Below are 25,131 nucleotides of genomic sequence, written 5' to 3'. Positions count from 1 at the left end.
AAACTGACTTGTCCGCAATTGTTCCCCCACAAAACCTTAATTGCTTATTTTTAGTCAACCACAACTCGAAAACGTGCCTCTCTCCGCCTCACCGCTGCCAAGCCTGTTGTACTGAAGTAGAAAACAAGTCTGTTTTTGATAAAAGCATAATTGCTTGTCTCGAGTAGTTGAAAATAATCGTTGATAAGATCATTCAAGTTTTGATGCTCTAGAGAGCGGAAAGACAAAGGTAATCACTTACATTTCATTCACGAAAGAAGCAATATCGCGCAAAATCTTGAGAAGAAGAAAAAGAGTTCTTCATAGATTAATTCTATGCGCATCATTTCATTTTTTTCAAATGAAGAGGCTCTTAACAATATATCTTCCTCACGCTTGTGTTTAGTAACTGAATCAGTGAACTTTATCCTCAGTTTGATATTATTTCAGAGTACCAGATATTTGCATACGAGACAATACAAAACTTACAAAAGGAAATACTTTCTAATGATTCCGAAAAAATCTGATGCAAACGAGTGAAAGGAAATGACAAGTTCATATTTTTTTCTGGATTTTAGAGCTCTCTGAAGAAAGTGGTAAGTAGAAATGGTTTCCGCCCGTAAGTGCCAGTGCAATCCACCAAACCGCTCAGAATAGATTTCGAAAAGCAACAGATAGATAATGTTCTTTACTTACATGATGTCGTAAAGAAAGTTCTGGTTGTTAGTCGTGAATATAGCGGCAGCGAATAGTTCTTGCCTGTCTTACGTGAATTTCCTTCCGACTTGAATAGTCGCATTTTGAATGTATGCTGTTACTTTGCTTCTTTTTCGTTTAAAGGTGACTAAAGGTAAGCAATCGGAACGTCGTAACCCACATTGAATTTTACTACATCATAAGACAAGCGATAAAACGATAAGGTTAAGTATATCATGAGACAAGCGATAAAGTGATAGCTACATCATAAGACAAGCGATAGAGCTGCACTGAATGCTACTTTGGGTCTAGTGCCCTTGATTAATAAGCGTAGACTTCACATCGTCTTGTTAACCAGGAAATGCCTAGATGGTTTAGTACCATCTTATCGAAAAGAGACTGTTTTTATTTTAATGCCTCTGTACACACAGTTTTGACTAGACGCTGTAATGACATTCGTATTCCGAAAGTCAACCAAGAGTTTGCCATAAGATCTTTTTATTTTACTGATGCGGTAGAATTTAATGGTCTTCCTCGCCATATTAAATCAGAGGAATTGTTCACTGAATTCTCAAGGAGACTAAAGACTTTTTCCTTAATTAGATGATAAATTTATATGTAGATGTTGCTTCTTTTTAAATATTTTCGGCCGTGTGACAATTTTTAATGAATTTTAACCTCTTAGACCTTTTGTCTTTTTACTTAAGTACTCTAGTAACAAGACCTCCTTTAATACCAGAGCTTCTTACATTGACGGCTTTATGCTGCATAAACATTATCATTATCGCTTTCATTATTATTATCATCGCTTATGATTTTGTTTCTTTTATTGCTCATTAAGAAGTTGAAGCGCTTTGTGGTAATTATTTAACAAATAGGGAAGCCTTCACTGTGCTCTGTTGTGAAGTGTAGGGGGAAACACGAGACGTAGTCGAGTGTTTCTCCCTACTTCTTGAGTGCTCTAGCCGCTACCTAAGTACTACCTAAGTACAACAGAACAGAGCACAGTCAAGGCTTCTCTATTTGTTTTATAATAAAGAATTCATTAAATTCCCCAAGAATTACTTTCAATTTTCAAAACAAACTGTATTTCCATAGCGAACAACAGTGTCGTCAGCATGCTCTATACTCTCATAAAGCACGCCACAATAAGCCAATCAGAATCCCTGTTAGGATGGTTCAAATAATATGATTGGTTGTACAAGACTCAAGCTGTCAAAAATGTCAAACCATCAAAGTTCAAAAACCATCAAAGTTCATATTCTGCAATAGTTTACAAATTAAAATAGTTCGGCATGTCGAATTTAACACTTTTTCCTGAAGTTTTTTTAGTTTCTAATACGGAACCTGAAAGTGAAATTTTCAGTGAAACTCGGCCCAATCGATCGTGGCTCACAAAAATACGCAAGTTTTTCACATGACAAGTAGAAAAGAAACTGTTCAAGGCGGCTGTTTTATGGATGAACGACAGCCAAATTCACCAGGATATGAAGATCGCATGGAATGACAGCGCCGTAAAACTCGGCTGCAGTGACTGATGTGGCTTTCCACTCAAGGCATCGGAAAGGTTATCAGAGCAAGCTCTTATATTTCCGTTCGAAGGGTAGTCTATTTAGTTTCTGAGGCTTGCTCCACTGCGATGACCGAAGATCGCCATCATGAGCTAGCTGCGATAGACCTCAGCATGATCGCAGTCGCTCTGACACCGTCACGATTCACATTTTTTTTATTACCGTACGTACGTAAACTTGCAATCTAACTGAGCGTGAAAACCTTTAAAACTCGGACTGTCCATTTTGTTTTATCTTTGAGGATTTTTGTCTCTGTTCACGTTACAGTAACGTAAATTACTGCGCCTGGCATTTTTGCAAACTTTCTCTCGCTTGTTCCGAAATATTACTTTCAATTAACGAAAGAAAATCTAGAAAAAAGTCCCGGAAAAGGTCGAATATGGTACAATTTAGCAGATGGCGTGACAGCTTTAGCTCGGTTCTATGCTCTATTTAACAGATAGATTCCAAGTTGCCGTGCGTCTGTTCAGTTATAGATCCACAGATGACGTCAAAATGTGGTAGGAACAAAAAAGTGGCACACAAGGCGTAGCCGAGTGTGGCACTGATGTTCTTACCACATTTTGACGTCCTCTGTGATCTCTTACTGAACAGACGCACGGCAACTTGGAATCTATTAGTTTTATATAATAAAGAATTAAAAAAAAAGTTTTAATGAGGACGTCATCTATACGTCTGTCATCCAATAGATCATAAGTGAGAACCAATCAGAATGCATGCATAACTGAGCTTATCATATGAACTCTCATATAGAGGAGGTTCTTTTAACCAATGACAGCATGCGTTGTATCCGAACTTTATTATAAATTGTTATCGAAGTATTCGTGTTATCAGCTAACCTATTAAAAGGATAATCTTCAAATTATCCCAATGATATGTATCATGACGTAGATTTGATTCTTTCTCCAATCAACAAGGAAAATGGTCGACACTGCAAATAGCACAAATCCAAGAGCGGGAGCGGGTGTTCTATCCGTTCTGTTTTTTTTTTGGATGAATGACGTGTTGAAACTGGGAAATAAGAGGTCGCTCAGTGATCAAGATCTGCTCCCTCTACTTGAAGACCAAAGAGCTGATCTTCTAGTAGGAAAAGCGGAAAAGAATTGGCTCAGAGAATTAGAGGAAAGGCAATTAAGAAACAAGAAACCACGCCTATGGAAGGCATTGGTTGCCATTATTCCTTGGAGATCAGCTATGACAATGCTAACTTTGCAATTTCTCAGGTCTCTGAGCTTTTCCCTGCTGCCATTATGTCTGTGGCTTTTGTTAAAAGTTTTAAACGATGGATCAGAACTAAACACGAAGTTCGCGTTTTCTTACGTGGCACTCTTAGGTGCAATGAGTGTGGTAAAAGCTGTCACAACACAACACTATGACTACCTTACAGAGCTGTGGGGACTGAAATTAAAAGTGGCATTAATAGGTCTTGTTTACAAAAAGGTAAGGTCGTTTATTGTTTAATCAAATCATGGAGTAGCTATAACCAAATAGGAGAGTTGGCATTTCTTGGGATGAGCTGGATTTCTGACTTTTTTTTTTCTGTGGGACATTTAGAATCTCTGAATACGGTAACACCAACAGTAGCTATCTAACATAAGCACATAACCGCATGAAAAGTGAGAAAACAGCTATAATATTCAATTTATTCCTCGACCATGCTATGAGATGATTTACCCGCACAACTGAACACGTGACAAAGCCACCGCATGCATTATGGATAATTTCGATTTACTGCTGAATTTCTGAGTCTATAAGGCTACGACCGTTTATGTTATTAATCACAGTCAATGTGTCAGTTTTAAATCTTTCTTACGAGTTAACAGAAACTGATGGAAGGAGCGAGCAAAGTAGTGATATGCAAAGTCCGATCGAAACTCAGAAAATGACTTCATATTCTGAGTAATATTGCAAGCAAAGCTACAATGCATGATTTCGTACTTACACCGAAAGATTTCATTTGCTGAAATTCCGCTTGAAACGCCTCGATCCCACAGATCCTGAACCCGACTCTTTTCAGGTTGTTTCATTGGATCGTTACAGCCTCGTAAATACAGCATCTGGAAACACTATAAATCTGGTATCAAATGACGCACAGAAAATAGAGAAGTCTCTGAACCAAATGGGCATGGTGTTATCTGCTCCGTTAGAGCTCGTGATCAGTATTCTGATCTTATGGTACCTGGTCGGTTGGGAAGCTCTCTCTGGTGCTGGTATGTTTTTCTGTCTCGTGGCGTTTCAAGTTTTATTGGCGAAAAAAGCTGCCAGCCTAAGTGAGAAAGCAGCTTCTTTCACAGACGAGCGGCTGATGGTAATGAATGAAATTATCTCTGGAATACGTGCAGTAAAGATGTATGCCTGGGAGTGGAATTTTAGAGATCTTGTGCATGACCTTCGCAGGTAAAAAGAAAAAAAAATACGTGTAAATATGTTAGAAAGGGTAAATGGTTTGAAGCCAGGAGTAGTAATGTGCTAGTCTGAAGAGGTCGATGAGTCTTTCGTCACATGAAGTTATCGTTTAGTTTTGTTTTGTTTTTTCGCAGAAAGGAGATGTCTGTTATACGCTTAAAAGGTGTCATAGTCGCCATCTTAGTCGTTTTGTACTTCACAACACTTCCGATCGCCTCTCTCATCTCGGTAGTAACATTGGCGTTCACGGGGACACAGTTATCTGCATTTACGGTATTTACTCTGCTTTTGGGCTTAACAACAATCAGGGCGACATTTTGCTACAATTTGGGTATGTCTATCCAAATGGTCGCAGATGCTGTAGTCGCACTGAATAGAATTCAGATGTTTCTTGAAGAACAGATATCTAAATATGTTGCGAAACTTGAAGGATCCCGAGAAAACGATGATCGGCTTTTGACAAAGGAAAGAGTTAGAAAATATGGATTAGTAAATCCTATCTTCACTCTCCAGGAAAGTGATACTCACCCTAGGGGAACCCAAGATCAAAAGAATAACGGGCTCTCGACAGACCACATGAACTTTGAGGACGAACGCCCTGAGAGCTCGAAAAGTAATGTGTCTGTCAAGTTAACTGGCTACAAGAGACGAAAGAGCTCCTTAGGCAAACCACATCAAACAAGCACTCACAACTCCCCAACCATAAGCACTCCAGAAGTCCCCTTTGATGACACACCTTACTTGCCCCAGGATAGACCGGAGTGGCTCACTACTCATGGATCTGTTGGAGAACATCAAGGAAATGCCTCTCACTTTAAAACGCCGTGCCTCTCAATCACTGATGTTTCTTGCTCTTGGAACCAAAAGGATCTACCCAATACCTTAACTGGCATTACTTTAGACATCATGAGTAGCAAAATCCTCGCTATAATAGGTGAAGTTGGAAGTGGAAAGTCAACCATGTTACAAGCTGTCCTTGGAGAACTACCTCTCCACGAGGGAATTATTTCTTATCAAGGCAAGATAGCCTATGCTCCTCAAGTACCTTGGGTATTCTCTGGAACCATAAGAGAGAACATTTTGTTTGGACTTCCATTTGACGAGCAGAAGTTTCAACATGTTGTAGATGTATGCGGTTTGACCAAAGATTTTACGGATCTCGTCCATGGCGATCTCACAGAGATCGGAGAGCGAGGAGCGACCCTCAGTGGTGGTCAGAAAGCGCGGGTGGGATTAGCACGAGCAGTTTATTCAGATGCCGATATTTACTTACTTGATGATCCATTAAGTGCAGTGGATACTAAAGTGGGAAGGAAACTTTTCGAGGGCTGTATTTGTAATCATTTGTCTGGCAGCATATGTTTATTAGTCACTCACCAGCTGCAACATTTGAAAGGTCTGGATCACATCGCTGTGATGAAAAATGGCTCAATCATCAATGAGGGAACCTTCACGGAACTTAAACAAGACGAGATATTTTCTGATCTTGAAGAATCGTTCAAGCACCATGAGCCCGAGCAGAGACGAAAAAGCTCGCTGAGTCACTTTCAATGTAGCAAAGAAGGACATTTCGCGTGGATGACGAACCGACGTCTATCATTGGTTTCACCTACTGTCTTGAAAACTGCAGATGACTTCCCAAATAGCTCAAGAAGAGTAACTATGTTTGATTTAAGGGGTACAAAGCCCCAAAGGAAATTGTCCACCTCAAATTTTCTAGCAAAATGCAAAGGTAACAAAGAAACAAGCATCTTGGAATTTGAAGGTAATCGAGAGTTGTCTGCAGTGGGGGAGAGAGATCGTTTTCACCTTTCAAAAATGGAACCAGTGCCCAGTGCTCCCGAACAACCTGTTGTTGGTATAAAAGAAGACGAAGAAAATTTGATATCCGGCACTGTCACCTGGCGACTTTATTGGAAATATTTCAAGGAGGGTCTGCCACTGCCCATGATCTTGGTTCTTGCAGTTTCCTTGATAGCAGCACAAGGTAACAACAGTCTTCATTGAAGATACTGTGTCGTGGGAGGCCCGCATGAATTATTTTTTCTATCATCAGAAACAGGCAATTTAAAAAAAACAAAACAAAACACCTTATTTTCACCAAAGAAAATTCTGCGTTCAGACATTTTCTAGCTTCAAAATCAACAACCGAGTTCCTGGAGGTTACGGAATAATTGTCTAATACAAAATGTCCACATTTTGGTGATAAAGTTCATGAATTACAAGCATGCGCACATATGTAAACGTATCGCATGTTCGAGGTCCCTTAGCATGTTAGGAGTTTTCTGTTATTTCTTAGCATGGTAAAGGCAATCTAACCATTTGAGTCTTTTTGACCTTGAACTTTAAAACACGACAAGGAAGTGAAAACCAGCGAGAGGTTCATTCACGACCCTCAAGGGAAAAGATCGCTTTTATTGTCAATTCAACTTACGACAGTTTTTTAACAGAGAAGTTGAATTCCAAACTAACGTCAAGATCCTTTCTTCAATGGCATCGTCTTTGGCCATACATTATCGTTCAAATAACTATTAATAGAAAAATATTAAAATAAATCTAATCTACATTAAGGATTTGTAGGGTCTTGATTTTGTACCGAACGCCTTCTTTTCATCAGGTCAGGATTAAGACTTCTTTTCTAATACTTGAAATGTTTCAGTTTCCCTAATAGTTCCAAACTGGTGGTTGGCTAAAATTGCTGAGATGTCAAATGAAAAGCAGAAAGCCGTGGACACCCATGTTATTTACGCCATTCTGGTTGCTGTGTCAATCATTATCATGACAGCATCGTCTTTCTTGCTCTACTACATTCTCCTAAAAGCGTCCGAAACCCTGCACAACAAAATGACCATAGCGACAATCAAGGCTCCTGTGTTCTTTTTCGACACAAACCCAGCTGGTCGTATCCTCAATCGATTCTCCAGAGATGTTGGCTGCATGGACGACGTTTTACCGCCTCTGTTCTTGGAAGCCATCAAGTTTTCCTTATTCTCGCTATGTACTGTTTTGGTTCCTACTGCAACAAACTACTGGCTTTTCTTGGCCTTGCTTCCAATCATTGCGATTTTTGGCTATTATGCGCGTTATCAGTTGAAGTCTTCACGAGGAATGAAAAGGATCGAGGCAGTCAAGTGCAGCCCTGTATACTCACATATTACAGACACCCTAGATGGACTTGAGATAATTCATACTTCAAATATGGAGGACACCTTTATACAAAAATTTTACAGGTTAGTTCTCGAGAACTGCTGTCAACAGTTTGAAGCTCGACTGCAAATTATTATCTTAAGCTCTTTCCTTTTGTTAAAAGATTTTACCCTTAATTAGAATTGTTACCATCAAAGGTTCAACACAGTTTGACAAGGTTCAGCATAGTTTGTCAAATTTCTGGCCTTGAAAGTGGTTGCGATTGCTTAGAGGTTTGAGCTATGGTAGCTAAATTACAGTTTTTTTAAAAAACGGAGGTTATTTACATGCAGTTCGCTCAATGGAAGTTGTTTTCCTTCTTTTCGCTGCCTGTTCCCATTTCAGTCAGAATTCATTCGCCGTATTTCTTTCTTATGAAGGTATCAGAACGAGAACACACAAGCTTTCATCATGGTGATATCATGCACCCGCTGGTTGAGTATTCGCTTGGATCTGATGTCCAGTTTGTTTATTACGATTGTCGCATTAACTGCTATTTTGGTCGTAGAAAATCCTGGTGAGTACACGCAAGCATTTGTTGAAACAATGTGGGAAAAAGTCTTGTTACAATTTTTTTTTCTCTCCACCTCACTTAAGAGATGTGTACTGAACGATAAAGTGCTTTCGAATTCCATTTGGCTGGTTTAGCTCTCCTTGGGTATATTAGGAATATAAAAATGCCACACAAAGTTAGCTTGGCTACAGATGCTAAATTGTTAAAACCGTCAGGCGATTACTTGCGACGTTACCTATCTTGTGCCCTCCTTCTTTCCTCCCTCAAATATCAATCCCAGTACTCTTACACCATTCAACTTAAATATCGCAGCTTATTTTAGAGACTTTTTTTTTCTCAGTACTGGCTGGACTCGCTTTAACGTACGTACTGCAATCTCTGGATATCACACAATATTCTGTACGCCTGGCCTCAGAAGTAGAAAATCTGATGACATCAGTTGAGCGAGTGATGTCATATGCAAAGATTGGCTCTGAGCCCGGTTACAGCATTGAAACCCGCCCCCCTCAGTCATGGCCCGACAAAGGAAGCCTGAAAATAAAGCAACTTTCTTTAGCCTACCATGAAGATGGACCTTGTGTATTAAAGAACATCACCTTTAACACCTGTGAGAAGGAAAAGATTGGAGTTGTGGGTCGAACTGGGGCTGGAAAGTCATCTCTGGTGTCTGCTTTGTTCCGTATGCCAGAACCCTCAGGGAAGGTAATAGTATGAAATTATGCAAATTAGCTTTATTCTTTACATTTAAGTCACACTGGTTTAAACTTGGGAAGAAAGCAGCAAGGCTCAGGCACCCTGTGACAGAAATGTCTCAGTTATAAAATAAGTTTGTGGAACGATTGGTACCCTTTTACGACATGGATTTTATCACAACCATATTTATACCTGCGGGTAGACATATGCTGAACTGTAAATTTCCTACAATCCATAATTTATATTTCATCTGTGCAGGTGTTCATCGATGACGTTGACATTACGTCTATCAATCTCCAGGAGGCTCGGCGGTCCATGGTCGTGATAACGCAAGATCCAGTGCTCTTTGCTGGAACATTGAGAAGGAACTTGGATCCATTCATAGAGCACACAGATGCAGAGCTCTGGATGGTGTTGGAAGAAGTGCAGTTGAAAGCTCTTGTGGAAGATCTCCCAGGTCTGCTCGAATTCAAACTGAAAGAATCCGGAGCAAACTTCAGCGTTGGTGAGAGGCAGCTGATCTGTTTGGCTCGAGCTCTGGTCCAAAAGAGCAAGATCATCGTCATGGATGAAGCCACTGCCAATGTGGATTTCAAGACTGACCGACTGATCCAGCAGGTTATTCGTCACAAGTTTAAAGACTCCACGGTGCTTACCATTGCTCATCGTCTGAACACCATCATGGACTATGACAAGGTTCTAGTTCTTGATGGTGGACGAGTAGTGGAGTTTGACAAACCTGAAGTGTTGATGAGAAACGGTGGAATATTCGCTGAAATGGTGAAGAGCCAGACCCAGAGCAGCGAAACTCAAAACTGATTCTCGTTGTCTGGTTTCCATTTTTCTTTTCTTTTTTTTACTTAAGCAATTGAAGAATTTTCTTCTATGCTATGTGCCGGAAGCCTACACGGCAGAACCTTATTCTTTCGCAAGGAATTTTTTTTCACATTTTACTCGAGGATATTCTATTAGTAATCATTTGTTTCACTCGATATCATGAGGATGTCAAAACGTTGTACGCTTTCAACGTATTTCATTAACTGTGCAATGTTAACCTTTCAAATAATTTGCAAGAGGCAAATGATAATCAAGCCGGCTTTTGCTTCAATTACCATAGCTTTTTGTAAAAAACTTCTTTCATGTGATTATTGTGTAAACCTTAATGGGATCACGATGGTAGCTGACGTTATTTGTCTTTAACTCACTCCAGTTCGATGCAAATTATAGTAACATTTAACAAAGTTGATCATCGTAGTTAGAAATTATGATTAGAGTAGTTGAGACAATAAAACCTACTTGACCCGAGCCTCGAGTCCATGGCACTCCTTAATTAACTTCTGCTATCAATTAATCTTAAGTAACCTATACCTGTGAGGAAAAGTGACTTTGACCTCAAGTTTTACACTATGTCTTACTTATTTTGTGTTTTAAATTTTACTTTTTAGGAAAGTCCAGGGTTTCAATGATGAATTCTTTTTTTCCCTGAGAAGCCCATTTTATACACTTTAAAATGACATATTGTAGGTGTTATTCCTGTAAATGTTTGTTGAGATATGAATTAAAACTGAATGTGGACAAATTTTTGCTAATTTTTTTGGAATGACATGGGTGCACATAAAAATTCATAAAAAATTCATTATTTATTCTTTTTCTTTCAGATTTTCAGGAAATGTTGCTGAGATATTAATAATTAACTTCTGCTATCAATTAATCTTAAGTAACCTATACCTATGAGGAAAAGTGACTTTGACCTCAAGTTTTACACTATGTCTTACTTATTTTGTGTTTTAAATTTTACTTTTTAGGAAAGTCCAGGGTTTCAATGATGAATTTTTTTTTCCCTGAGAAGCCCATTCTATACACTTTAAAATGACATATTGTAGGTGTTATTCCTGTAAATATTTGTTGAGATATGAATTAAAAACTGAATGTGGACAAATTTGTGCGTTTTTTAACCAGCAGAAGTAGGGTTAAAAACCTGAAAGGCGTGTAGCTAACTAAGTCATCAAGCCAGATGAGGGATGGCTATGGTATAACACTATCACGGCTTAAAACCAGTCATTTTGATTCATTGACAATGAACTTCCTTGTTATTGGACTAAAACTGTACAGAGATAAACCTCGTAGAATAATCGTCGATCAAAGAAGATAATATTTTCGTTAGATCATCTCTCCACTTTCGAGGACGTCGTTGCAAGAATCTTTTAATCTAAGTTTGGTTTCCACCCCGATTGTTCGGATAAATGTCTCAAATTCAGTTTAAAACCTTTTATCATCTCGCTAAGAAATGCGGTTGATAATGATATATCTTGATATCCATTACGTTTTTTTTCTACTCTATCTACTCTCTCGAAGATTATTCAGTTCGTGAAAAATCCTGTCACAACTACAGCCTAGAATCGTTCGGGTTTTTTTTAGCACGTTTTTCTCTAGGTTTAAGAAAACAACAAAACAATTGTTGGTCTGTATTGCGAAAGACTGTGCCCTCTGCTAATACGGACCACTTGGCCAGTGAAAACCATATATCATTGTGAGTACAATATGAAAACTGAGCAGGCTGTCGAGAGAAAATGAACAAATGTCTTCAAATTGCATAGGCAGAATCGTTCATGTCAAAGATGAAGCATCTGTGTCCGTAGAACAAAATTTCTCGGCCAAATCCCCGCGATTTACCCTACATAGGGCAGCGTATAGAGCTCTACATATTGCAGCTGTGTGGCTTTTTGTTTCCAACCTCATCCAGCTTGATAGGCGTTTTTCTGCGATACTTTATCGCATTTCAATCTGGTCAATCTTGGACTCCTCCATGTGAAGCAAATGAAGCCTAAGAGGCTTTCACTTTTCAAGTTTCTGTGCCAAGTCTTGCAGCTCTGCCAAAGTGGGACAACATTCTTTGACTCTATCTGCTAAGCTAACATTCAAAATGAAAGTAATCCTTTAGATTTTACACTTTAGGCCTCAAGCCAAAGTGAATTGCATTTTATCAACTTAGCAAGATGATTGATTAAAGCTAGAAGTTCGAATTTTGTCCTGTTTTTTAAATGACGTTTTCAAACAGCGATAGTAACAATAAAAGATCACAGCTACAGATATTATTCGTTCGATTATAATTGACTCTGAATGCCCGTGTAGAGGAAATAACTTGCAAATACATACCGAGCACACCCATTTGAGATGAATTTCCATAGAGTCCTGGTCAATATTATTTTAATTGAACCGAAAGCTCATTTTGAGTAAGCTTTCGTCAGACTACCTTACTTGACAGTCCTTTGCCATAAAATTAACAGACTGTTCTCAAGAAAGAGATATGATCATCCATGAGCTCAAACGAAAAACCAAAGGACCTTTAGGGATACTAAGAAAATCGTGGATAGCTGGGAGAAACCATGACGCCGTGTTCCATAACGTTTTGGTAATGACAAAAGTGTCTACCTTATTCTGCGACAGCCGGGCCATGAAGGGAACCGTTACATTGCAAACCAACTGTAAGGGAAAAAATGAGATGTACTCGACGAGTTCCACGAATGTCTCTCTCGCTATTTGACTAAAATTTCATCGAAAACCAACTAAACTAGCAGTTTAAGTAAGGTTTCAACACTGGTGTAGGTACTAATAGGCTCCATAGTAGTCCGTGTTTGTTGCTAACAAATGACGCTTGTCTTTGCGAGAGAAAACATTTAATTGGTACATATTCTTCAACATGAGCATGTGTATGAGTTAAGTTTTAACTTAAGCACACGTCTTCTGCCTTCGTATGATTCATTTGGCATGGCTTGTTTTCCTTTTAGCGAAAATCTATCAGAAAGGTCTCTAATCTGGTGAAGGAATTTCCCTAAACCTGTCTTACAGAAGACTGGTCCTATAGAGGAAGAGTACTATCACAGAACCTCTCTTTGATCTCAAATAGAGGAAGCCCCCGAATCTAAAAAGATATCAATTTTTGTGCTTCTGGTACAAAAAAGAACTAACTGAAATTTCAAGGTAGCAATGGCACTGCAAAATCATCTTTTGTTGCTGCTTTGTTTTTATAACAGATCTGTAGGGTCTTAATATTCAATTTTATTTTTCTTGAAATATTTCATAGCTTTCTTAAGCTTTGAAGCAAAAACAAAAAAACAAACAAACGAACAAACAAATAAACAACAACAACAACAAGATAGACATAATATGGTTTTATGAATTAAGATGGTAATGTAAATCGGCCACTGTAAGGAGATTCTAAAGCTGACGTTTCTCGCCCTTTGTCAAAGCGAATCAGCAAAACAAGCAAACAAACTAATTCCTTGTCGTCTCGGTTCATTAAAAGGCAAAAAAAAAGGAAAAAAAAACTCGGCCAGTATCGAGCCGACTTCACCTCACGCTAAGTCAACAACGCATATCTCTACTTGTTTCGATATCTCTGTAATTGACAAGATACCTGCGTGCGATGCCACCAAACTGTCAATAATATGTTTTCGAGACTGGTCAACACTGAGAATTACTCATTTTACTTGAGACTTCGTCCAGTTCATCTCTTTGTTATTTTTCTGACAAATTTATTATTAACGAGGAAGTTCTCTGCTCCATAGGAGATTTCTTAGAGTCGGTATAAGCATGTATTCTGAAAGTAGAGACTGAATCTCTCGCCTGACTGTTTACTTTTTTTCGCCTACAATTAAGATTTCGAAATCAATATATATCTTTTTAAGTTTGAAACTTAAGCTCGAACCCTAAAATCTCCGCACAAAATTTATGGAAATATTTACTGATTACTCATTACCTACACTGTGTTTTCTAAATCATAGACCGTTTTTAAAAAAACGTATATTTTTGTCATTTCAAAAATACGCGCAAAATAACAATCCCTAAAATTTTGAATCAATCTGGTCCCACCGCGTACTAATAAATGAATTTGGGAAATTTAATTTAAGAGAATATTCAATAATCTATGTTTGAGAATGTTTGAACACGATTTAGACGTTGCCCAGGTTACGTTTTTGTTTTGAAAATCACGAAAATATATTTTGACTTTCAAATTGAATGAAGAAAATTCCCTAGAGTTGTTTTGGTTTCCCTGCGTGCCGATTTCATCGCTGTTAATTCCTTAATCACTTTTTAAAATACCGGTTGAAAAAAAATGTAAATGATAACTACGCAAGCTTTTCATCAAAATTTAGCGCTTTCTCGCTGAGTACGTCATGGGGGTTAAAAATTGTAGAAAATCGCTAGCTTCTTTTTATTCAGAGTCAGTATCTTGAATTATTTATCGGTCACCCGAAATCGTTGTATTGGAAACAATGCCGGTAACACTGAATAATTTATTTTGAAAGCTTTGTTCATTAAAGAGTGTGCGTGGCTGTCTTAACTTACCTGCGAAACTATGCACTTTGCATATTTCAATTTTAATAAGCGCGTAAGAAAATGGTGATCTTCATCGGTAACATTTAAATTACTGCAACATTAAACGCTCTGATTTTCCAATAAAATTCATATCGCTGAAATGTTAATTAAGGGTTAGAATTCGAGGGGAAGTTTAAAAAAAAAGTGAAATTCCGGGATAAAATGAAAATTTAACTGGAGATTATGACGACGCTTGTGGGATGAATCCACATTTTTTTGAAATGGTACGTGCTCCTCTCATGTTCTAGAGATAGTCAAGTGACTTGTTGGAACTTGTTTCTTATTATTAAATCGATAAATCTGAATTACATCTTTAAAGTGTTTCAATTTTGTAGTGCCAATGTTGTTACGTTGTCGTCAAGAGCAGAAGTTTCCGGTGTTTTCTAGACATTATTGACGTCACCGCAAAATCACCCGCCAAAAGGCGCTAATTTAAAAGCAGTTTTCTGATTGGTCGACGTAGGCAGATACAACCCACAATGCAGCTCTCTCATGCTAATTTTTCTTGGCGGCCATTTTGTATTGAAAGGTGAATGTTAATTAATGATATTCACAATCGAGTGAAAATCGTTCAAGCAGCGAAGCGCATTTACCTGTCCTGTCCATTTCGCTGGTATTGAAAGCCTTTGACGATGTCTTCGAAGCTCTGAACTTGTGTTGATCGTCGATATAATTACCAATATATGGCGTGAAGCAGGGACTACGTTTGTCAGAAATCCAGAGTCCATCCACGCAAATTTGCAGCGACGTGATAATAATTTTTTTCTAACCATCTCCGCGGAGAGATCGAATATGAATGAAGTAGTCTATCGCTGTCGTGCTTGGCTTCGTATTAACAAACCGGACTCTATTCCTGGAAATTTTCTTTTGTTTTAATTTCTGGTACAATAACCTCATGGAAGACGAAACATCGGTTCGAGTGGCTTTGAGGTAAGGGTTTACGGTGATCAAGGAAAATTCTTTGAAATACGCCAGCAGTTTATTACCAGATCAAATGATTTAGACACCCTGCCAAGTATTGTGTAGCGTGGCTTTTTAAATCTATTTGTGCCCTTTTTATGTTTCTGTTTTGTAGGATTCGTCCTCAAAGCGCCGCCGAGCGAATAGACATGTGTAGAGTTTGTACTTGCGTTACTCCAGGACATCCTCAAGTTGTTCTCGGAAAAGACAAGGCCTTTACGTTCGATCATGTATTTGACATCGAGAGTAAACAGTTTGTGATCTATGAGCAGTGTCTTAGAGGACTCGTTGAAGGGTGAGTTAACTTAAATGGCGTTTTGGCGACTTTATTTTGAGGCCGTATTCATGCTATGTCATGATTGTTGTACATTTCATATGTTGATCGACGTTGGCCGCTCGCAAGTGCCAAAATTGCGTTTGTAAATAAGCTTATGTTTGCGTGATTGAAGTAAGCCAAGAATTTTTTCCTCTTCATTTCAGCTGCCTTGATGGCTATAACGCTACAGTCCTTGCTTATGGGCAGGTAATTACACTTTTGTTCGTCTAGATATAATTTGCATCTGTATATGCGTAAAAAAGTTTTATAAATGTAATCGGTGTTGCACTGAAGAAATTATGGGCAAGTGTCCTTAGTCAAAGTGAATTTCCGGCGGTAACTTTATTTTCAAAGCTTTTTAATGCCTTCTCACGCCGTAATTTTTGCACGGTTCAGATATTTTTCTATTTCAAAGAGGCTATATCATTTAATCCCTGTTGTGAATAAAACAGTCTCCCCTGGAATATTGTTAATGTTGGTTTCATTTAAATGTTCACCGGGAGGTTTTCATGTCCATCTCCTAAATTCTGGTCTTGTTCATTAAACCTAAATGCAATCTGTTTGTATTTATTTTCGTATTTTGCGTTCGAAATGATTATTGTAGATTTCGTCCCTTTGAGCCTGTAATCGGCGATCTATCTCGAGTCCATTTGATTCCTATCTAGGAATAATAGAGTACATTGTATATTTGAGACGTGTATTGGTCCGTTGCTGTTCTGCATTAACTACCGTGGACACGAATGTTCTCAAATTATTCGCCACTTTCACGGTTGATAAAATGTAATCCATTTACGCGGTAGTTCATCCGTGAATTTGAAATTAAATTACAAAAAATCAGAGAACCTAAATGTAAACCACAATATTTCATTTTACCATAAGATGTATAATCTCAGATTATTTCTTATTTCGTCTAGCTTTTGTGAAAATTAAGACCTTTGGTATTATTGATATCTCGAGCTTAGAGTGTTTGGTTATGGAATTTTATGGTTTTTTTGTTCTTTGCTAATTTTAATTTGAATGCCAATTCGCCCCTTCACTTTTGTCTTTGTTTACATTTTGTCAAAGCTGTAGATATTACATATCATCTTGGAAATTTTTACAAGGTTCAGTAAACATTAACTTTATCTCCTGGAGTTACTGAGTGGCATCAGTGATTAAATAGTAAAATTTTGCTTTGAATTAAACCTACCTATAAAAATACTGGGAAAATATTGTAAATAATTATTTGCACTGTGCAAACTCTAATCCTAATGCTTAAGTGGGGTCACAACCTGTTGGAGAATCCTTTTGGTGAATTTTGAGAAAATTTAAATCTTGCGCTGCACTTTTTTATTCACTGGGTTTTAAACTGTAGCCTTAGCAAAAGAAAAATTATTTGACTGAAGGTATTGATCTTGCTTCTGATTGTTTTTGTAGCTATTTTTAGCTAAGATAATATTTACAATCTCAAGAGTGAAAAGTGACAGTATTGATCTAATTTTTGTTGGATGTTTTCAATCTGTGGCTCTTGCCATATCACCAAAGTTTTATAGATAGATCTAGATTAACTATTGACCCTCCTTTGCCATTTTGCGGTACAATGAACTAGTTTGGTGAGGGTGCATTCTATTGTTCAGTAGCAGATGAAAGGAAAAAAAAGGCTGTTGGTGCAGTAGGTGGATTCAACTGCAGGGTATAAATGCAATATTGATTTCTATGAAATATTGGACTGATGCCTTAAAAATGTCAAGATATAATTTTCAATTTTGTGTATATGTCTTCATAAATTATATTGTTGTAAGTGGATGACTGTTTCATTTTTTCTGTGTACTCTTAATGCCATGGAGATTGGTTCACCCTTGTGGAATAATCAACAGATTCACAAAGTGCATTATGAATGCAGAAAATTAAAATTTCAGTTTATGTACTAATCAAATTCAGGGGTTTTAAAATAAAATAGCTTTTTCACCTGGACAGATTTAACTAATATATGGTTTTGAAACCCTGATTTTCAATTTTTTGATAATAAACGAATTACTAGAAATTTGAAATATGTAAGTTATGCCTGTGAAGTTTACAAAAAATGTTATATACATGTAATCTACCATTCTTCTGTGCACCTTGCTAAAACATATTTTCATGGTTCCAGTGGTGTGCTAATTCATTGTTCATATTTCATAACTGCTTCCAAAAAATTTTGAACAATATTTGCAAATGACTCAGTTGGTTAAATTAATTGTAAATGAATGCTTTGGAAAGGAGTTATTGCTATGTTAAATTTGTTGTTGAAAAAGGCTACTATTCTTTAAAAATGGTGCACAGGCTTGTAATTTGTCTCCTTAATCTATGTTAGAGAATGGTGGTAAAGAGAATTGAAATGAAAATGAAAAGTTGGTCTGTACAATACACTTTAAACAGTGGCTTTCATCTGATATGCAGTGTATTTCAGAGGACATGGTCCTTAAAATGCTTTGTGAATGGTGGTTTTTATCTATAGTGCGGTGTATGTCAAAATAAATAATTATTGCCCCTTCTGAGTTTTATGCATCATCAGAGAACACATTTTAGCTAAAATGCATGTCAATATTTTTCAGTTTGAAATAGTTCATTGTTTCATCTTTTAGATTTAAATGAAACTCCAATTCAGATTATTCTCTTTCTGTTTAATTTATCTTGTCATTTTGTTGCTGCTGTTAAGGAAACCAGCTCATTTTTAGTCCCTTTAATCTGTGTTGTTGTAATGCAATAAAACTAACAATCAACTGTTGAACTGCCTCTTGTACATAAGGTAGTTAAAAAAAGAAAAATAAAAAAAAGAGAAAAGAAATTTACAGTCAGTTTTCTTATGGAACAAATACATTTATAAATTTCCTCTTTGTACAGACAGGAGCTGGCAAGACATACACAATGGGGACAGGGTTTGATGTTACTGTGACACAAGAAGAGGAGGGAATCATTCCGCGAGCTGTTGCACATTTATTTGAGGGAATCGACAGAAGAAAACAAGATGCCAAACAAAGAAATGAACCTCAGCCAGATTTTAAAGTCACTGTTCAATTTATGGAGGTGTGCACAAATAACAACTTTAACCTCCATTTTTAGGAAAATTTTCTCTTGCTTTCTTTTGCTTTCTTTTTCTCCCTAAAATTTATCATGAGCAACACCATAAATTTCCCGTATTTTATTTGTGAAAGAAAATCAGCGTGGCAGTTCATGAACTTACTGATGAAAGAATGCATTTTCTATTGACTTTAGCCCTCAAAACTCTAACATCAGTATCCATATTCACAATACTCCTCTCTATACTTTTTGTTTGGTACTGACAAGGAGTATTTTGTTTAAAAATCAAAACTTCTTCTTGGTGATCATTTATTCTTTTATTCTGATAATCTTGATGAATGATTCAGCTGTTCTACTGAGAGGAGGGATGATATGCAGATGTTGGTCACTCTGTGGAATTAAAGGTTTAAACAGAATTTATGGCATGCAGAAATGGCAGAATTTTGTCAAGTTGCAGAGCCTAAACTCTTTCTACAGTACAGCTCTGTTAAGTTAAAACGTCAATTGAAAAGAATTTAAATTTGGCAGAGTTTAACTGATCTTAAAATATGGCCCTAGGGGTTGCTCCTTGAATTATATTTTACAGGAAGTTTGAGTTAGCATAATTCTGTTATTTACGTTGAGATGGTAGAAGTAGGCAGAGGGTGGGTACTATCATCTGTGGATTATTATGAGTTCATAATCTGCAAATCCTTCTTGGTTTTAATTTTGACTTTCTGACTTCTTCTAGCTTTATAATGAAGAACTTATGGATTTGTTTGATTTGGATAACAATAAGGTATGGTCCAGTTTTGTGCTGTGCATGTTTATGTGCATGCATGCCACATTAACTCTCAAGTTCCTTTCTAACCAATACATCCTCTGCAATTCTGTGAATGTTAACCAAACAAATGTACAGAAGAGGTACATTTTACTAGCAAGGAATGTTGTCTTAAAATAGGGAAAAAGATTTCTAAGAACTAGAATCTGCAGATTTGGCAGTAATAGTATTTAGTATGTGTATTTTGAAATGAAATTTTGTCGTCCTTTTTGCCTCTAAGGGTCGAAAGAGTAATGTAAAAATTCATGAAGATGCAAATGGAAATATTTATACTGTGGGTGTCACTATGAAGCCAGTGAACTCAGCACAAGATGTAAGTTTCACTCCCTTTTATTCCATAGATCTCATGAGTAATTCTTCTTGCTTTCTGTGATACATTTTTTATCATGTTCCCTTGGAGAATTTGATTTTTGATCAACTTATTCTCTCAACTTATTACTTGATATTTTTCTTTATTCCTGTTATCTGTTTGAGTAATACAGATATTTACAGAGAAATCTGTTATTAGTCACTCGTGGAAGTTAAAGGGTTAAATTGCTGTTCATAAGGCATGATTTTATCTTCATGATGAGCGCATCTTGATTTAATGTCATTTAAAAACAAAACCAAAATAATCAAAACAACCAATCAAAGTGTAGGAAACAATCAGAGAGAGCTGATGAGAACTCTAATTAAAAACAAGGGAATTTGTCTTATCATGGAAAAAAACAATAGGAGTGGCTAAATGGAGATTGATTTTAGTTTTGGATTTGAATTGGCCAAGAAAGTGGTATTAGTTCCTGAGACAAATTAAAGGAAATCAAAGGAATCTGGAACTACTTTTGAAACACATTTGAAAGTTACTTTGACATACAGAATGCTGTATTGTGTACAAGAGAGTAGACATGTTTAAATCAAGGTATTCTGGCTATGTGTTTGTTTTTTGTGGATATATCCTCTATTACAGAACAAATATTACCTGAATACACTGACAGTTGTCTTTTATTTTATGGTTTCTATTTCAGACTCTAAATTGTCTGCAACAAGGAGCCTTATCTCGTACAACTGCCAGCACAAACATGAATGCACAGTCATCAAGATCTCATGCCATATTTGCTATTCATGTCAAGCAGCAGCGTGTCGTTAAGGTAACACTTTGTACACAGATGTACAACATGTGAATCCAAAGAAGAGAAGAAGAACATTTCTTGACCAGGAGGACTGTAAAAAATAAATCAAAGTATACAAAAATATGCTAAACCACCAAACTCTGAACTAAAAGACTTTCATCTAAACAATTTTATGCAGTGTACATTTGGGTGGCTTTAATGCAGTTTGCAAGAAATCATGGATTTGCCATTTTCTTACAATCTACAGTGGATATTGTATTTAGGGGAGTGACCTCATCCTACTGCATAAGGGAATCCAGGGGAATCACATTGGATTGTATTTGTCTCTGTAATACTGCTGTGGGGTAAAAGTTGTTAATTTTTTAGGAAAATTTTAAAAAAAGAAAAACAGAAACTTTGAATTTATGAGGTTTCTGTGACAGACACTTTGACTGATAATTTGGGACACTGATTTACCAAGATTGCATATACATGTAAGTTGAAATTACATTACCGACAGAATGACATTTGAATTTCAATTTTTTTTTCAATCAGCTAACAGATGGTGATGACAAGCAAGGTTCTGAAAAAATCAGTAACTACGAATATGAGATGCTTACAGCCAAATTCAACTTTGTGGATCTTGCTGGCTCTGAGAGACTCAAAAGGACTGGGGCAACTGGTGACAGGGCAAAAGAAGGCATCTCTATCAACTGTGGTTTGGTAATTAAAAAGTCTCTTTATTTCAATTTAGCCTTTGTAGACTGTGATGTTGCTTGGGGGCTTTCTCTCAACTCAACACCTTGTGTATGGGTTTATGGGTTTATTTCAAATTAAATGACTTTGTTAGGTGATTTCTGAGTGGATACAGTATCATGTAAGTCTTGTTAAATCTAATAGATTTTCTTATGCCTTAAAATATTTTCTACACTTTTCTCTTTACATTTCCTTGGTACTGACAAGGAGAATTTGACAATTGGGAGTTTCATAAATTGGTGATCATTTCCTTTTTTCTCATGACGTCAATGTTTGATTCAAGGGTGGTGCAGTTGGGAAATATGAGAAGCCAGTCTCTCTAAGGGTTTAATTGATAATATGTCTTGTTCCTTGCTCACTGTATTGTTCACACAAGGATTTTGTGAGACTTTAGACTTTTATTCTGCCTCAGTGATTTCAAAACTTAGTTAAAACCTGTACATTGTGAACTGACTCTTATCTATTTTGGTTCATGATTTTAGTTGGCCCTTGGGAATGTTATCAGTGCTCTTGGAGATGCTACAAAAAGGGGAAGCCATGTTCCTTACAGAGATTCCAAACTCACAAGATTACTCCAAGATTCTCTGGGAGGCAACAGGTGACTTCTCATTCAAGCAGTTTACTGAATATAATAATTTTTTTTATTGTCCTAACCCTTTGACTCCCAGAAGTGATTTACATGCAACTTCTCCTTATAATTTACACACATTATCCAGTAAACAGGTAATGAGAATATTTAGAATTATCGTGTCAAAGTTGTCATCTTGATCTAATACCAAATTCTCGTCACTAATTTACTAGGAAAATTCTAACAGCTAGAGAGGAGAATTGACAATCAGATCTTGGGAGTTGAAGGGTTAACTTGCTCAATAAGTGGGCCCAACAGTATTCAGATCAAAGGAGTTTGAAGTTAAGTTCTGTAGCATGATGCAACATTGTGTTTAGCAACTACCTCTGGATGAGGTGTTGGTTCATGAAGCAAATCTGTCTCCCCCAAAATCAAAGTGAGTGGTTGTTGCACTGGCAATGAATGGATAACTAACAGTACTGGCCCATTTGGATTTGTAAATAATAGTCAAAGTAGTAAATGATTTTTCTTTTTCTATTAGTCGCACTCTAATGATAGCCTGTGTATCACCATCTGACCGAGACTTCATGGAAACCCTGAATACACTCAAGTATGCAAACCGTGCTAGAAATATCAAGAACAAGGTGACTTGATTTCTTAGCTGAGTTTTATTGATTTGCATGTAATGAGACAGGTTAATCAGTTCCAGTTTACAATACCACTTTCTCCACTTTATGCCTGGTAAAGAAAGAATCACTTTCCAACTTTTGTTGCAGTATATAACGGATACATTGTTACAGTTGTGTTTAAGAAAGATGAGAAGTTGGATTGATTCTATTGATGTTGTGCTGAAATTGCATAGTGCAATTAGGAAAAACTTTCCCCCTTGTTTTCATTCACTAATTCCTGGTGTAATTGAAGTTTGGGAACATCAAGAGAGAGAAGCCCCTTTTTTTAGCTTGGGCAAGAACCACACAAGCTGATTGTGGTCCTCAGCAGTTAGGGGCAAGTGCTCTCACTTAACAACATCATCATGCACACAATGTTCCTGTATGTCACCTCCTATCAGACTCTGAGACATTCATCAGGTCTTACTATTGTTATTAATTCTATGCCTTTCTAAATCCACAAGCCAAGTTTCCATCTTTCTTCGAACTGAAATGTGAACATTCAGTTGGTTTTGTTTCCAAGGTGACTGTGAATCAAGATAAAGCAAGTAAACAGATGGCTGCATTGAGGCAGGAGATACAGAAACTTAGTCTAGAGCTGACAGAATATAAACAGGTACATTATATGTATAGGTGTATGCATGGAAGTCCAGCCAAAACAATTAAATTATGAGCTAGAAATTGTTATGTAGTAATTTCACATAAATTATCTTGCATAGAAATCAAAAGGGAATAATCCGATTGAACAGTATTTACTTATTTTTAAAACTTAATTAGAATATGGGCTAATTTTTTTAAATTTCATTTTAAGCTCACTTTCATTTAATTTTCTCACTATCCAATCGTATTGCAGCATTAGTGACAGAGTGCTTGCAGATTTATACTAAGTGTAATTCATAATGATAATTGATCTGAGTGGAGTGCAATTTGGGCTGAAATCGTACGCATGATTTGAAATCACAAGTATGATTTCAGACCAAAACAGCATGATACAAGTTTCAATTACCACTTTCTTACATCCATTTTGAAATTGCTCAAATACAGGACTTGGTCAGTTCAAATATTTTATTAATGTAGTACTTAGCTGGTTTGAAATTAAATTCATTCATTTTTTGGGGGGGGGGGGGGATTTTGCCGAATTTTCCCCCCATCTAGCAAAATTTGCCACATGATACTCTTTGTCTTTCTTCTTCCTGTAATTTGATTGGTTACCTTAAACAAGCCTTGAAATCTGGTTGGCTGTTTAGTTTTTAGTGTTGCCTCCTCTTTGGCTGGGGAAAATATGCGATTTAAAGCAAAAAATGGTGCGATTCGTGAATAAATCGAACCAATTAGAGCCAATCAGATTACAGGGACCACCAGTGATTTCAAAATGGGTGTAATAAATGCTGTCGTTTTTCCCTAATATGCATTATGAGATTTATGCTGTTACATGTAAAAACTTTAATTGCGCTTCTGTGAATAATTGTTTTTTTTTTGGTAGGGGAAACGAATTTCTGGAGTGGACGGTGAGCAAATCAGTGATGTTTGCCATGAAAATGTGATGCTAAAAACCGAAAATGACAAGTATGTATGTTTTAATTTGATTATTACACCCATATAATTACTAATTTTGCGTTTTCCTTGTTTCACAATGAATTTAATGTCAAGATTTCTATATTCCTATTTAAAACTACTTAGAGAAAGGAAAGTGTATTATGAGTTAATCATTTACTGTGTTACAGACTGACCTGTTATGTACATTTGGTGGTTCATGTTGGTGCCTAATAATATGACTCGAAAAGTATTGAATATTAATCAAAATTTATCTTTTACACAGACTTCGTGTGCGTATCAAGGCCTTGCAGCAGACTATTGATACACAGTCAGTCAGAATAGCGGACCTTATCTCCTCTCAAGTTTTGGCATCTATGAATGGTATGGAAAACGATACAGTGTATTTGTTTATTGGAGTTATTAGTGTCACTACCAAAGACAACGTTACAGAGATATAAAAGCAGATAACGATAACTTTGCGCCCCTCATTTTATTAAGAGAATGTCTTTTGATCGCATATTGTCGAAATATTTTTTCAAGGTGAAGGTGTTGATGGAGGAGTGGAAGATCTCATCCAGAAATATTTAAAAGAAATTGAAGAGCTCAGGTAAAGATTGTAGCGATGTGTACAGTTATTGATAAGCAGGGATTGATATCACGCCGAAACCAATAGGAAATTGCGAGGCAACACACTTTGATGGCTTGCATTTTTTACCTTATATACAGCCATTCAGAGCTAAATGATAACTCGCAGGATATCGCCGGTACCTATGTACACATGTATGTTTCTGGTAGCATCAAGGAACTGTTATGAAAACAGCACACTGATCTTGGCCAGGACTGGAACCCAAAATTGAAGACGAAAACAAGAAAAACGAAACATTAAACGTTTTAATAAATTTCGTTCAAAACGACAAGCTTCAAATAAACTGGGAGAAAGAAATTAAAGTTTTGCG

At 36.9% G+C, this 25,131-nt stretch overlaps 3 protein-coding genes across 3 annotated transcripts in view; all 3 read left to right on the top strand.

Annotated features, from left to right (window-relative positions):
- Positions 1–3,057: 3,057 nt before the first annotated feature.
- Positions 3,058–3,707, top strand: LOC149048840 (ATP-binding cassette sub-family C member 4-like). Its single transcript, XM_089199560.1, has one exon. The coding sequence runs from the start codon at positions 3,168–3,170 to the stop codon at positions 3,705–3,707; it is 540 nt and encodes a 179-aa protein (XP_089055686.1). The 5' UTR covers positions 3,058–3,167.
- Positions 3,708–4,267: 560 nt separating this feature from the next.
- Positions 4,268–10,348, top strand: LOC149048839 (ATP-binding cassette sub-family C member 4-like). Its single transcript, XM_089200496.1, has 6 exons — positions 4,268–4,643; positions 4,787–6,639; positions 7,312–7,882; positions 8,219–8,355; positions 8,693–9,054; positions 9,304–10,348. The coding sequence occupies exons 1-6, from the start codon at positions 4,366–4,368 to the stop codon at positions 9,862–9,864; spliced, it is 3,762 nt and encodes a 1,253-aa protein (XP_089056622.1). The 5' UTR covers positions 4,268–4,365; the 3' UTR covers positions 9,865–10,348.
- Positions 10,349–14,917: 4,569 nt separating this feature from the next.
- LOC113668419 (kinesin-like protein KIF21A) overlaps positions 14,918–25,131 on the top strand; it is a 29,997-nt gene continuing 19,783 nt past the window's right edge. The window contains exons 1-14 of the mRNA XM_027184310.2: positions 14,918–15,354; positions 15,500–15,679; positions 15,865–15,907; positions 18,563–18,745; positions 19,470–19,517; positions 19,780–19,872; positions 20,564–20,686; positions 21,203–21,370; positions 21,886–22,001; positions 22,513–22,615; positions 23,163–23,255; positions 24,123–24,205; positions 24,459–24,556; positions 24,716–24,782. Coding sequence (XP_027040111.2) covers positions 15,320–15,354; positions 15,500–15,679; positions 15,865–15,907; positions 18,563–18,745; positions 19,470–19,517; positions 19,780–19,872; positions 20,564–20,686; positions 21,203–21,370; positions 21,886–22,001; positions 22,513–22,615; positions 23,163–23,255; positions 24,123–24,205; positions 24,459–24,556; positions 24,716–24,782 — 1,433 coding nt within the window. The 5' untranslated portion in view covers positions 14,918–15,319. The remainder of the gene's footprint in view (positions 15,355–15,499; positions 15,680–15,864; positions 15,908–18,562; positions 18,746–19,469; positions 19,518–19,779; positions 19,873–20,563; positions 20,687–21,202; positions 21,371–21,885; positions 22,002–22,512; positions 22,616–23,162; positions 23,256–24,122; positions 24,206–24,458; positions 24,557–24,715; positions 24,783–25,131) is intronic.

The sequence above is a fragment of the Pocillopora damicornis genome, chromosome 3 (assembly GCF_964200805.1).
Source record: "Pocillopora damicornis chromosome 3, jaPocDami1.2, whole genome shotgun sequence".
NCBI classification, from domain to species: Eukaryota; Metazoa; Cnidaria; class Anthozoa; order Scleractinia; family Pocilloporidae; genus Pocillopora; species Pocillopora damicornis.
Note: the sequence above shows the minus strand (reverse complement) of the source record. Positions and strands in the feature narration are given on the sequence as shown.

Bases quoted from the DNA above. Each gene is read 5' to 3' on its own strand.
- LOC149048840 (XM_089199560.1), top strand. From the start codon at position 3,168: ATGGTCGACACTGCAAATAGCACAAATCCAAGAGCGGGAGCGGGTGTT.
- LOC149048839 (XM_089200496.1), top strand. From the start codon at position 4,366: ATGGGCATGGTGTTATCTGCTCCGTTAGAGCTCGTGATCAGTATTCTG. The intron at 6,640-7,311 runs GTAACAACAGTC...GAAATGTTTCAG, and splicing joins TTCCTTGATAGCAGCACAAG to TTTCCCTAATAGTTCCAAAC. The intron at 9,055-9,303 runs GTAATAGTATGA...TCATCTGTGCAG, and splicing joins TGCCAGAACCCTCAGGGAAG to GTGTTCATCGATGACGTTGA.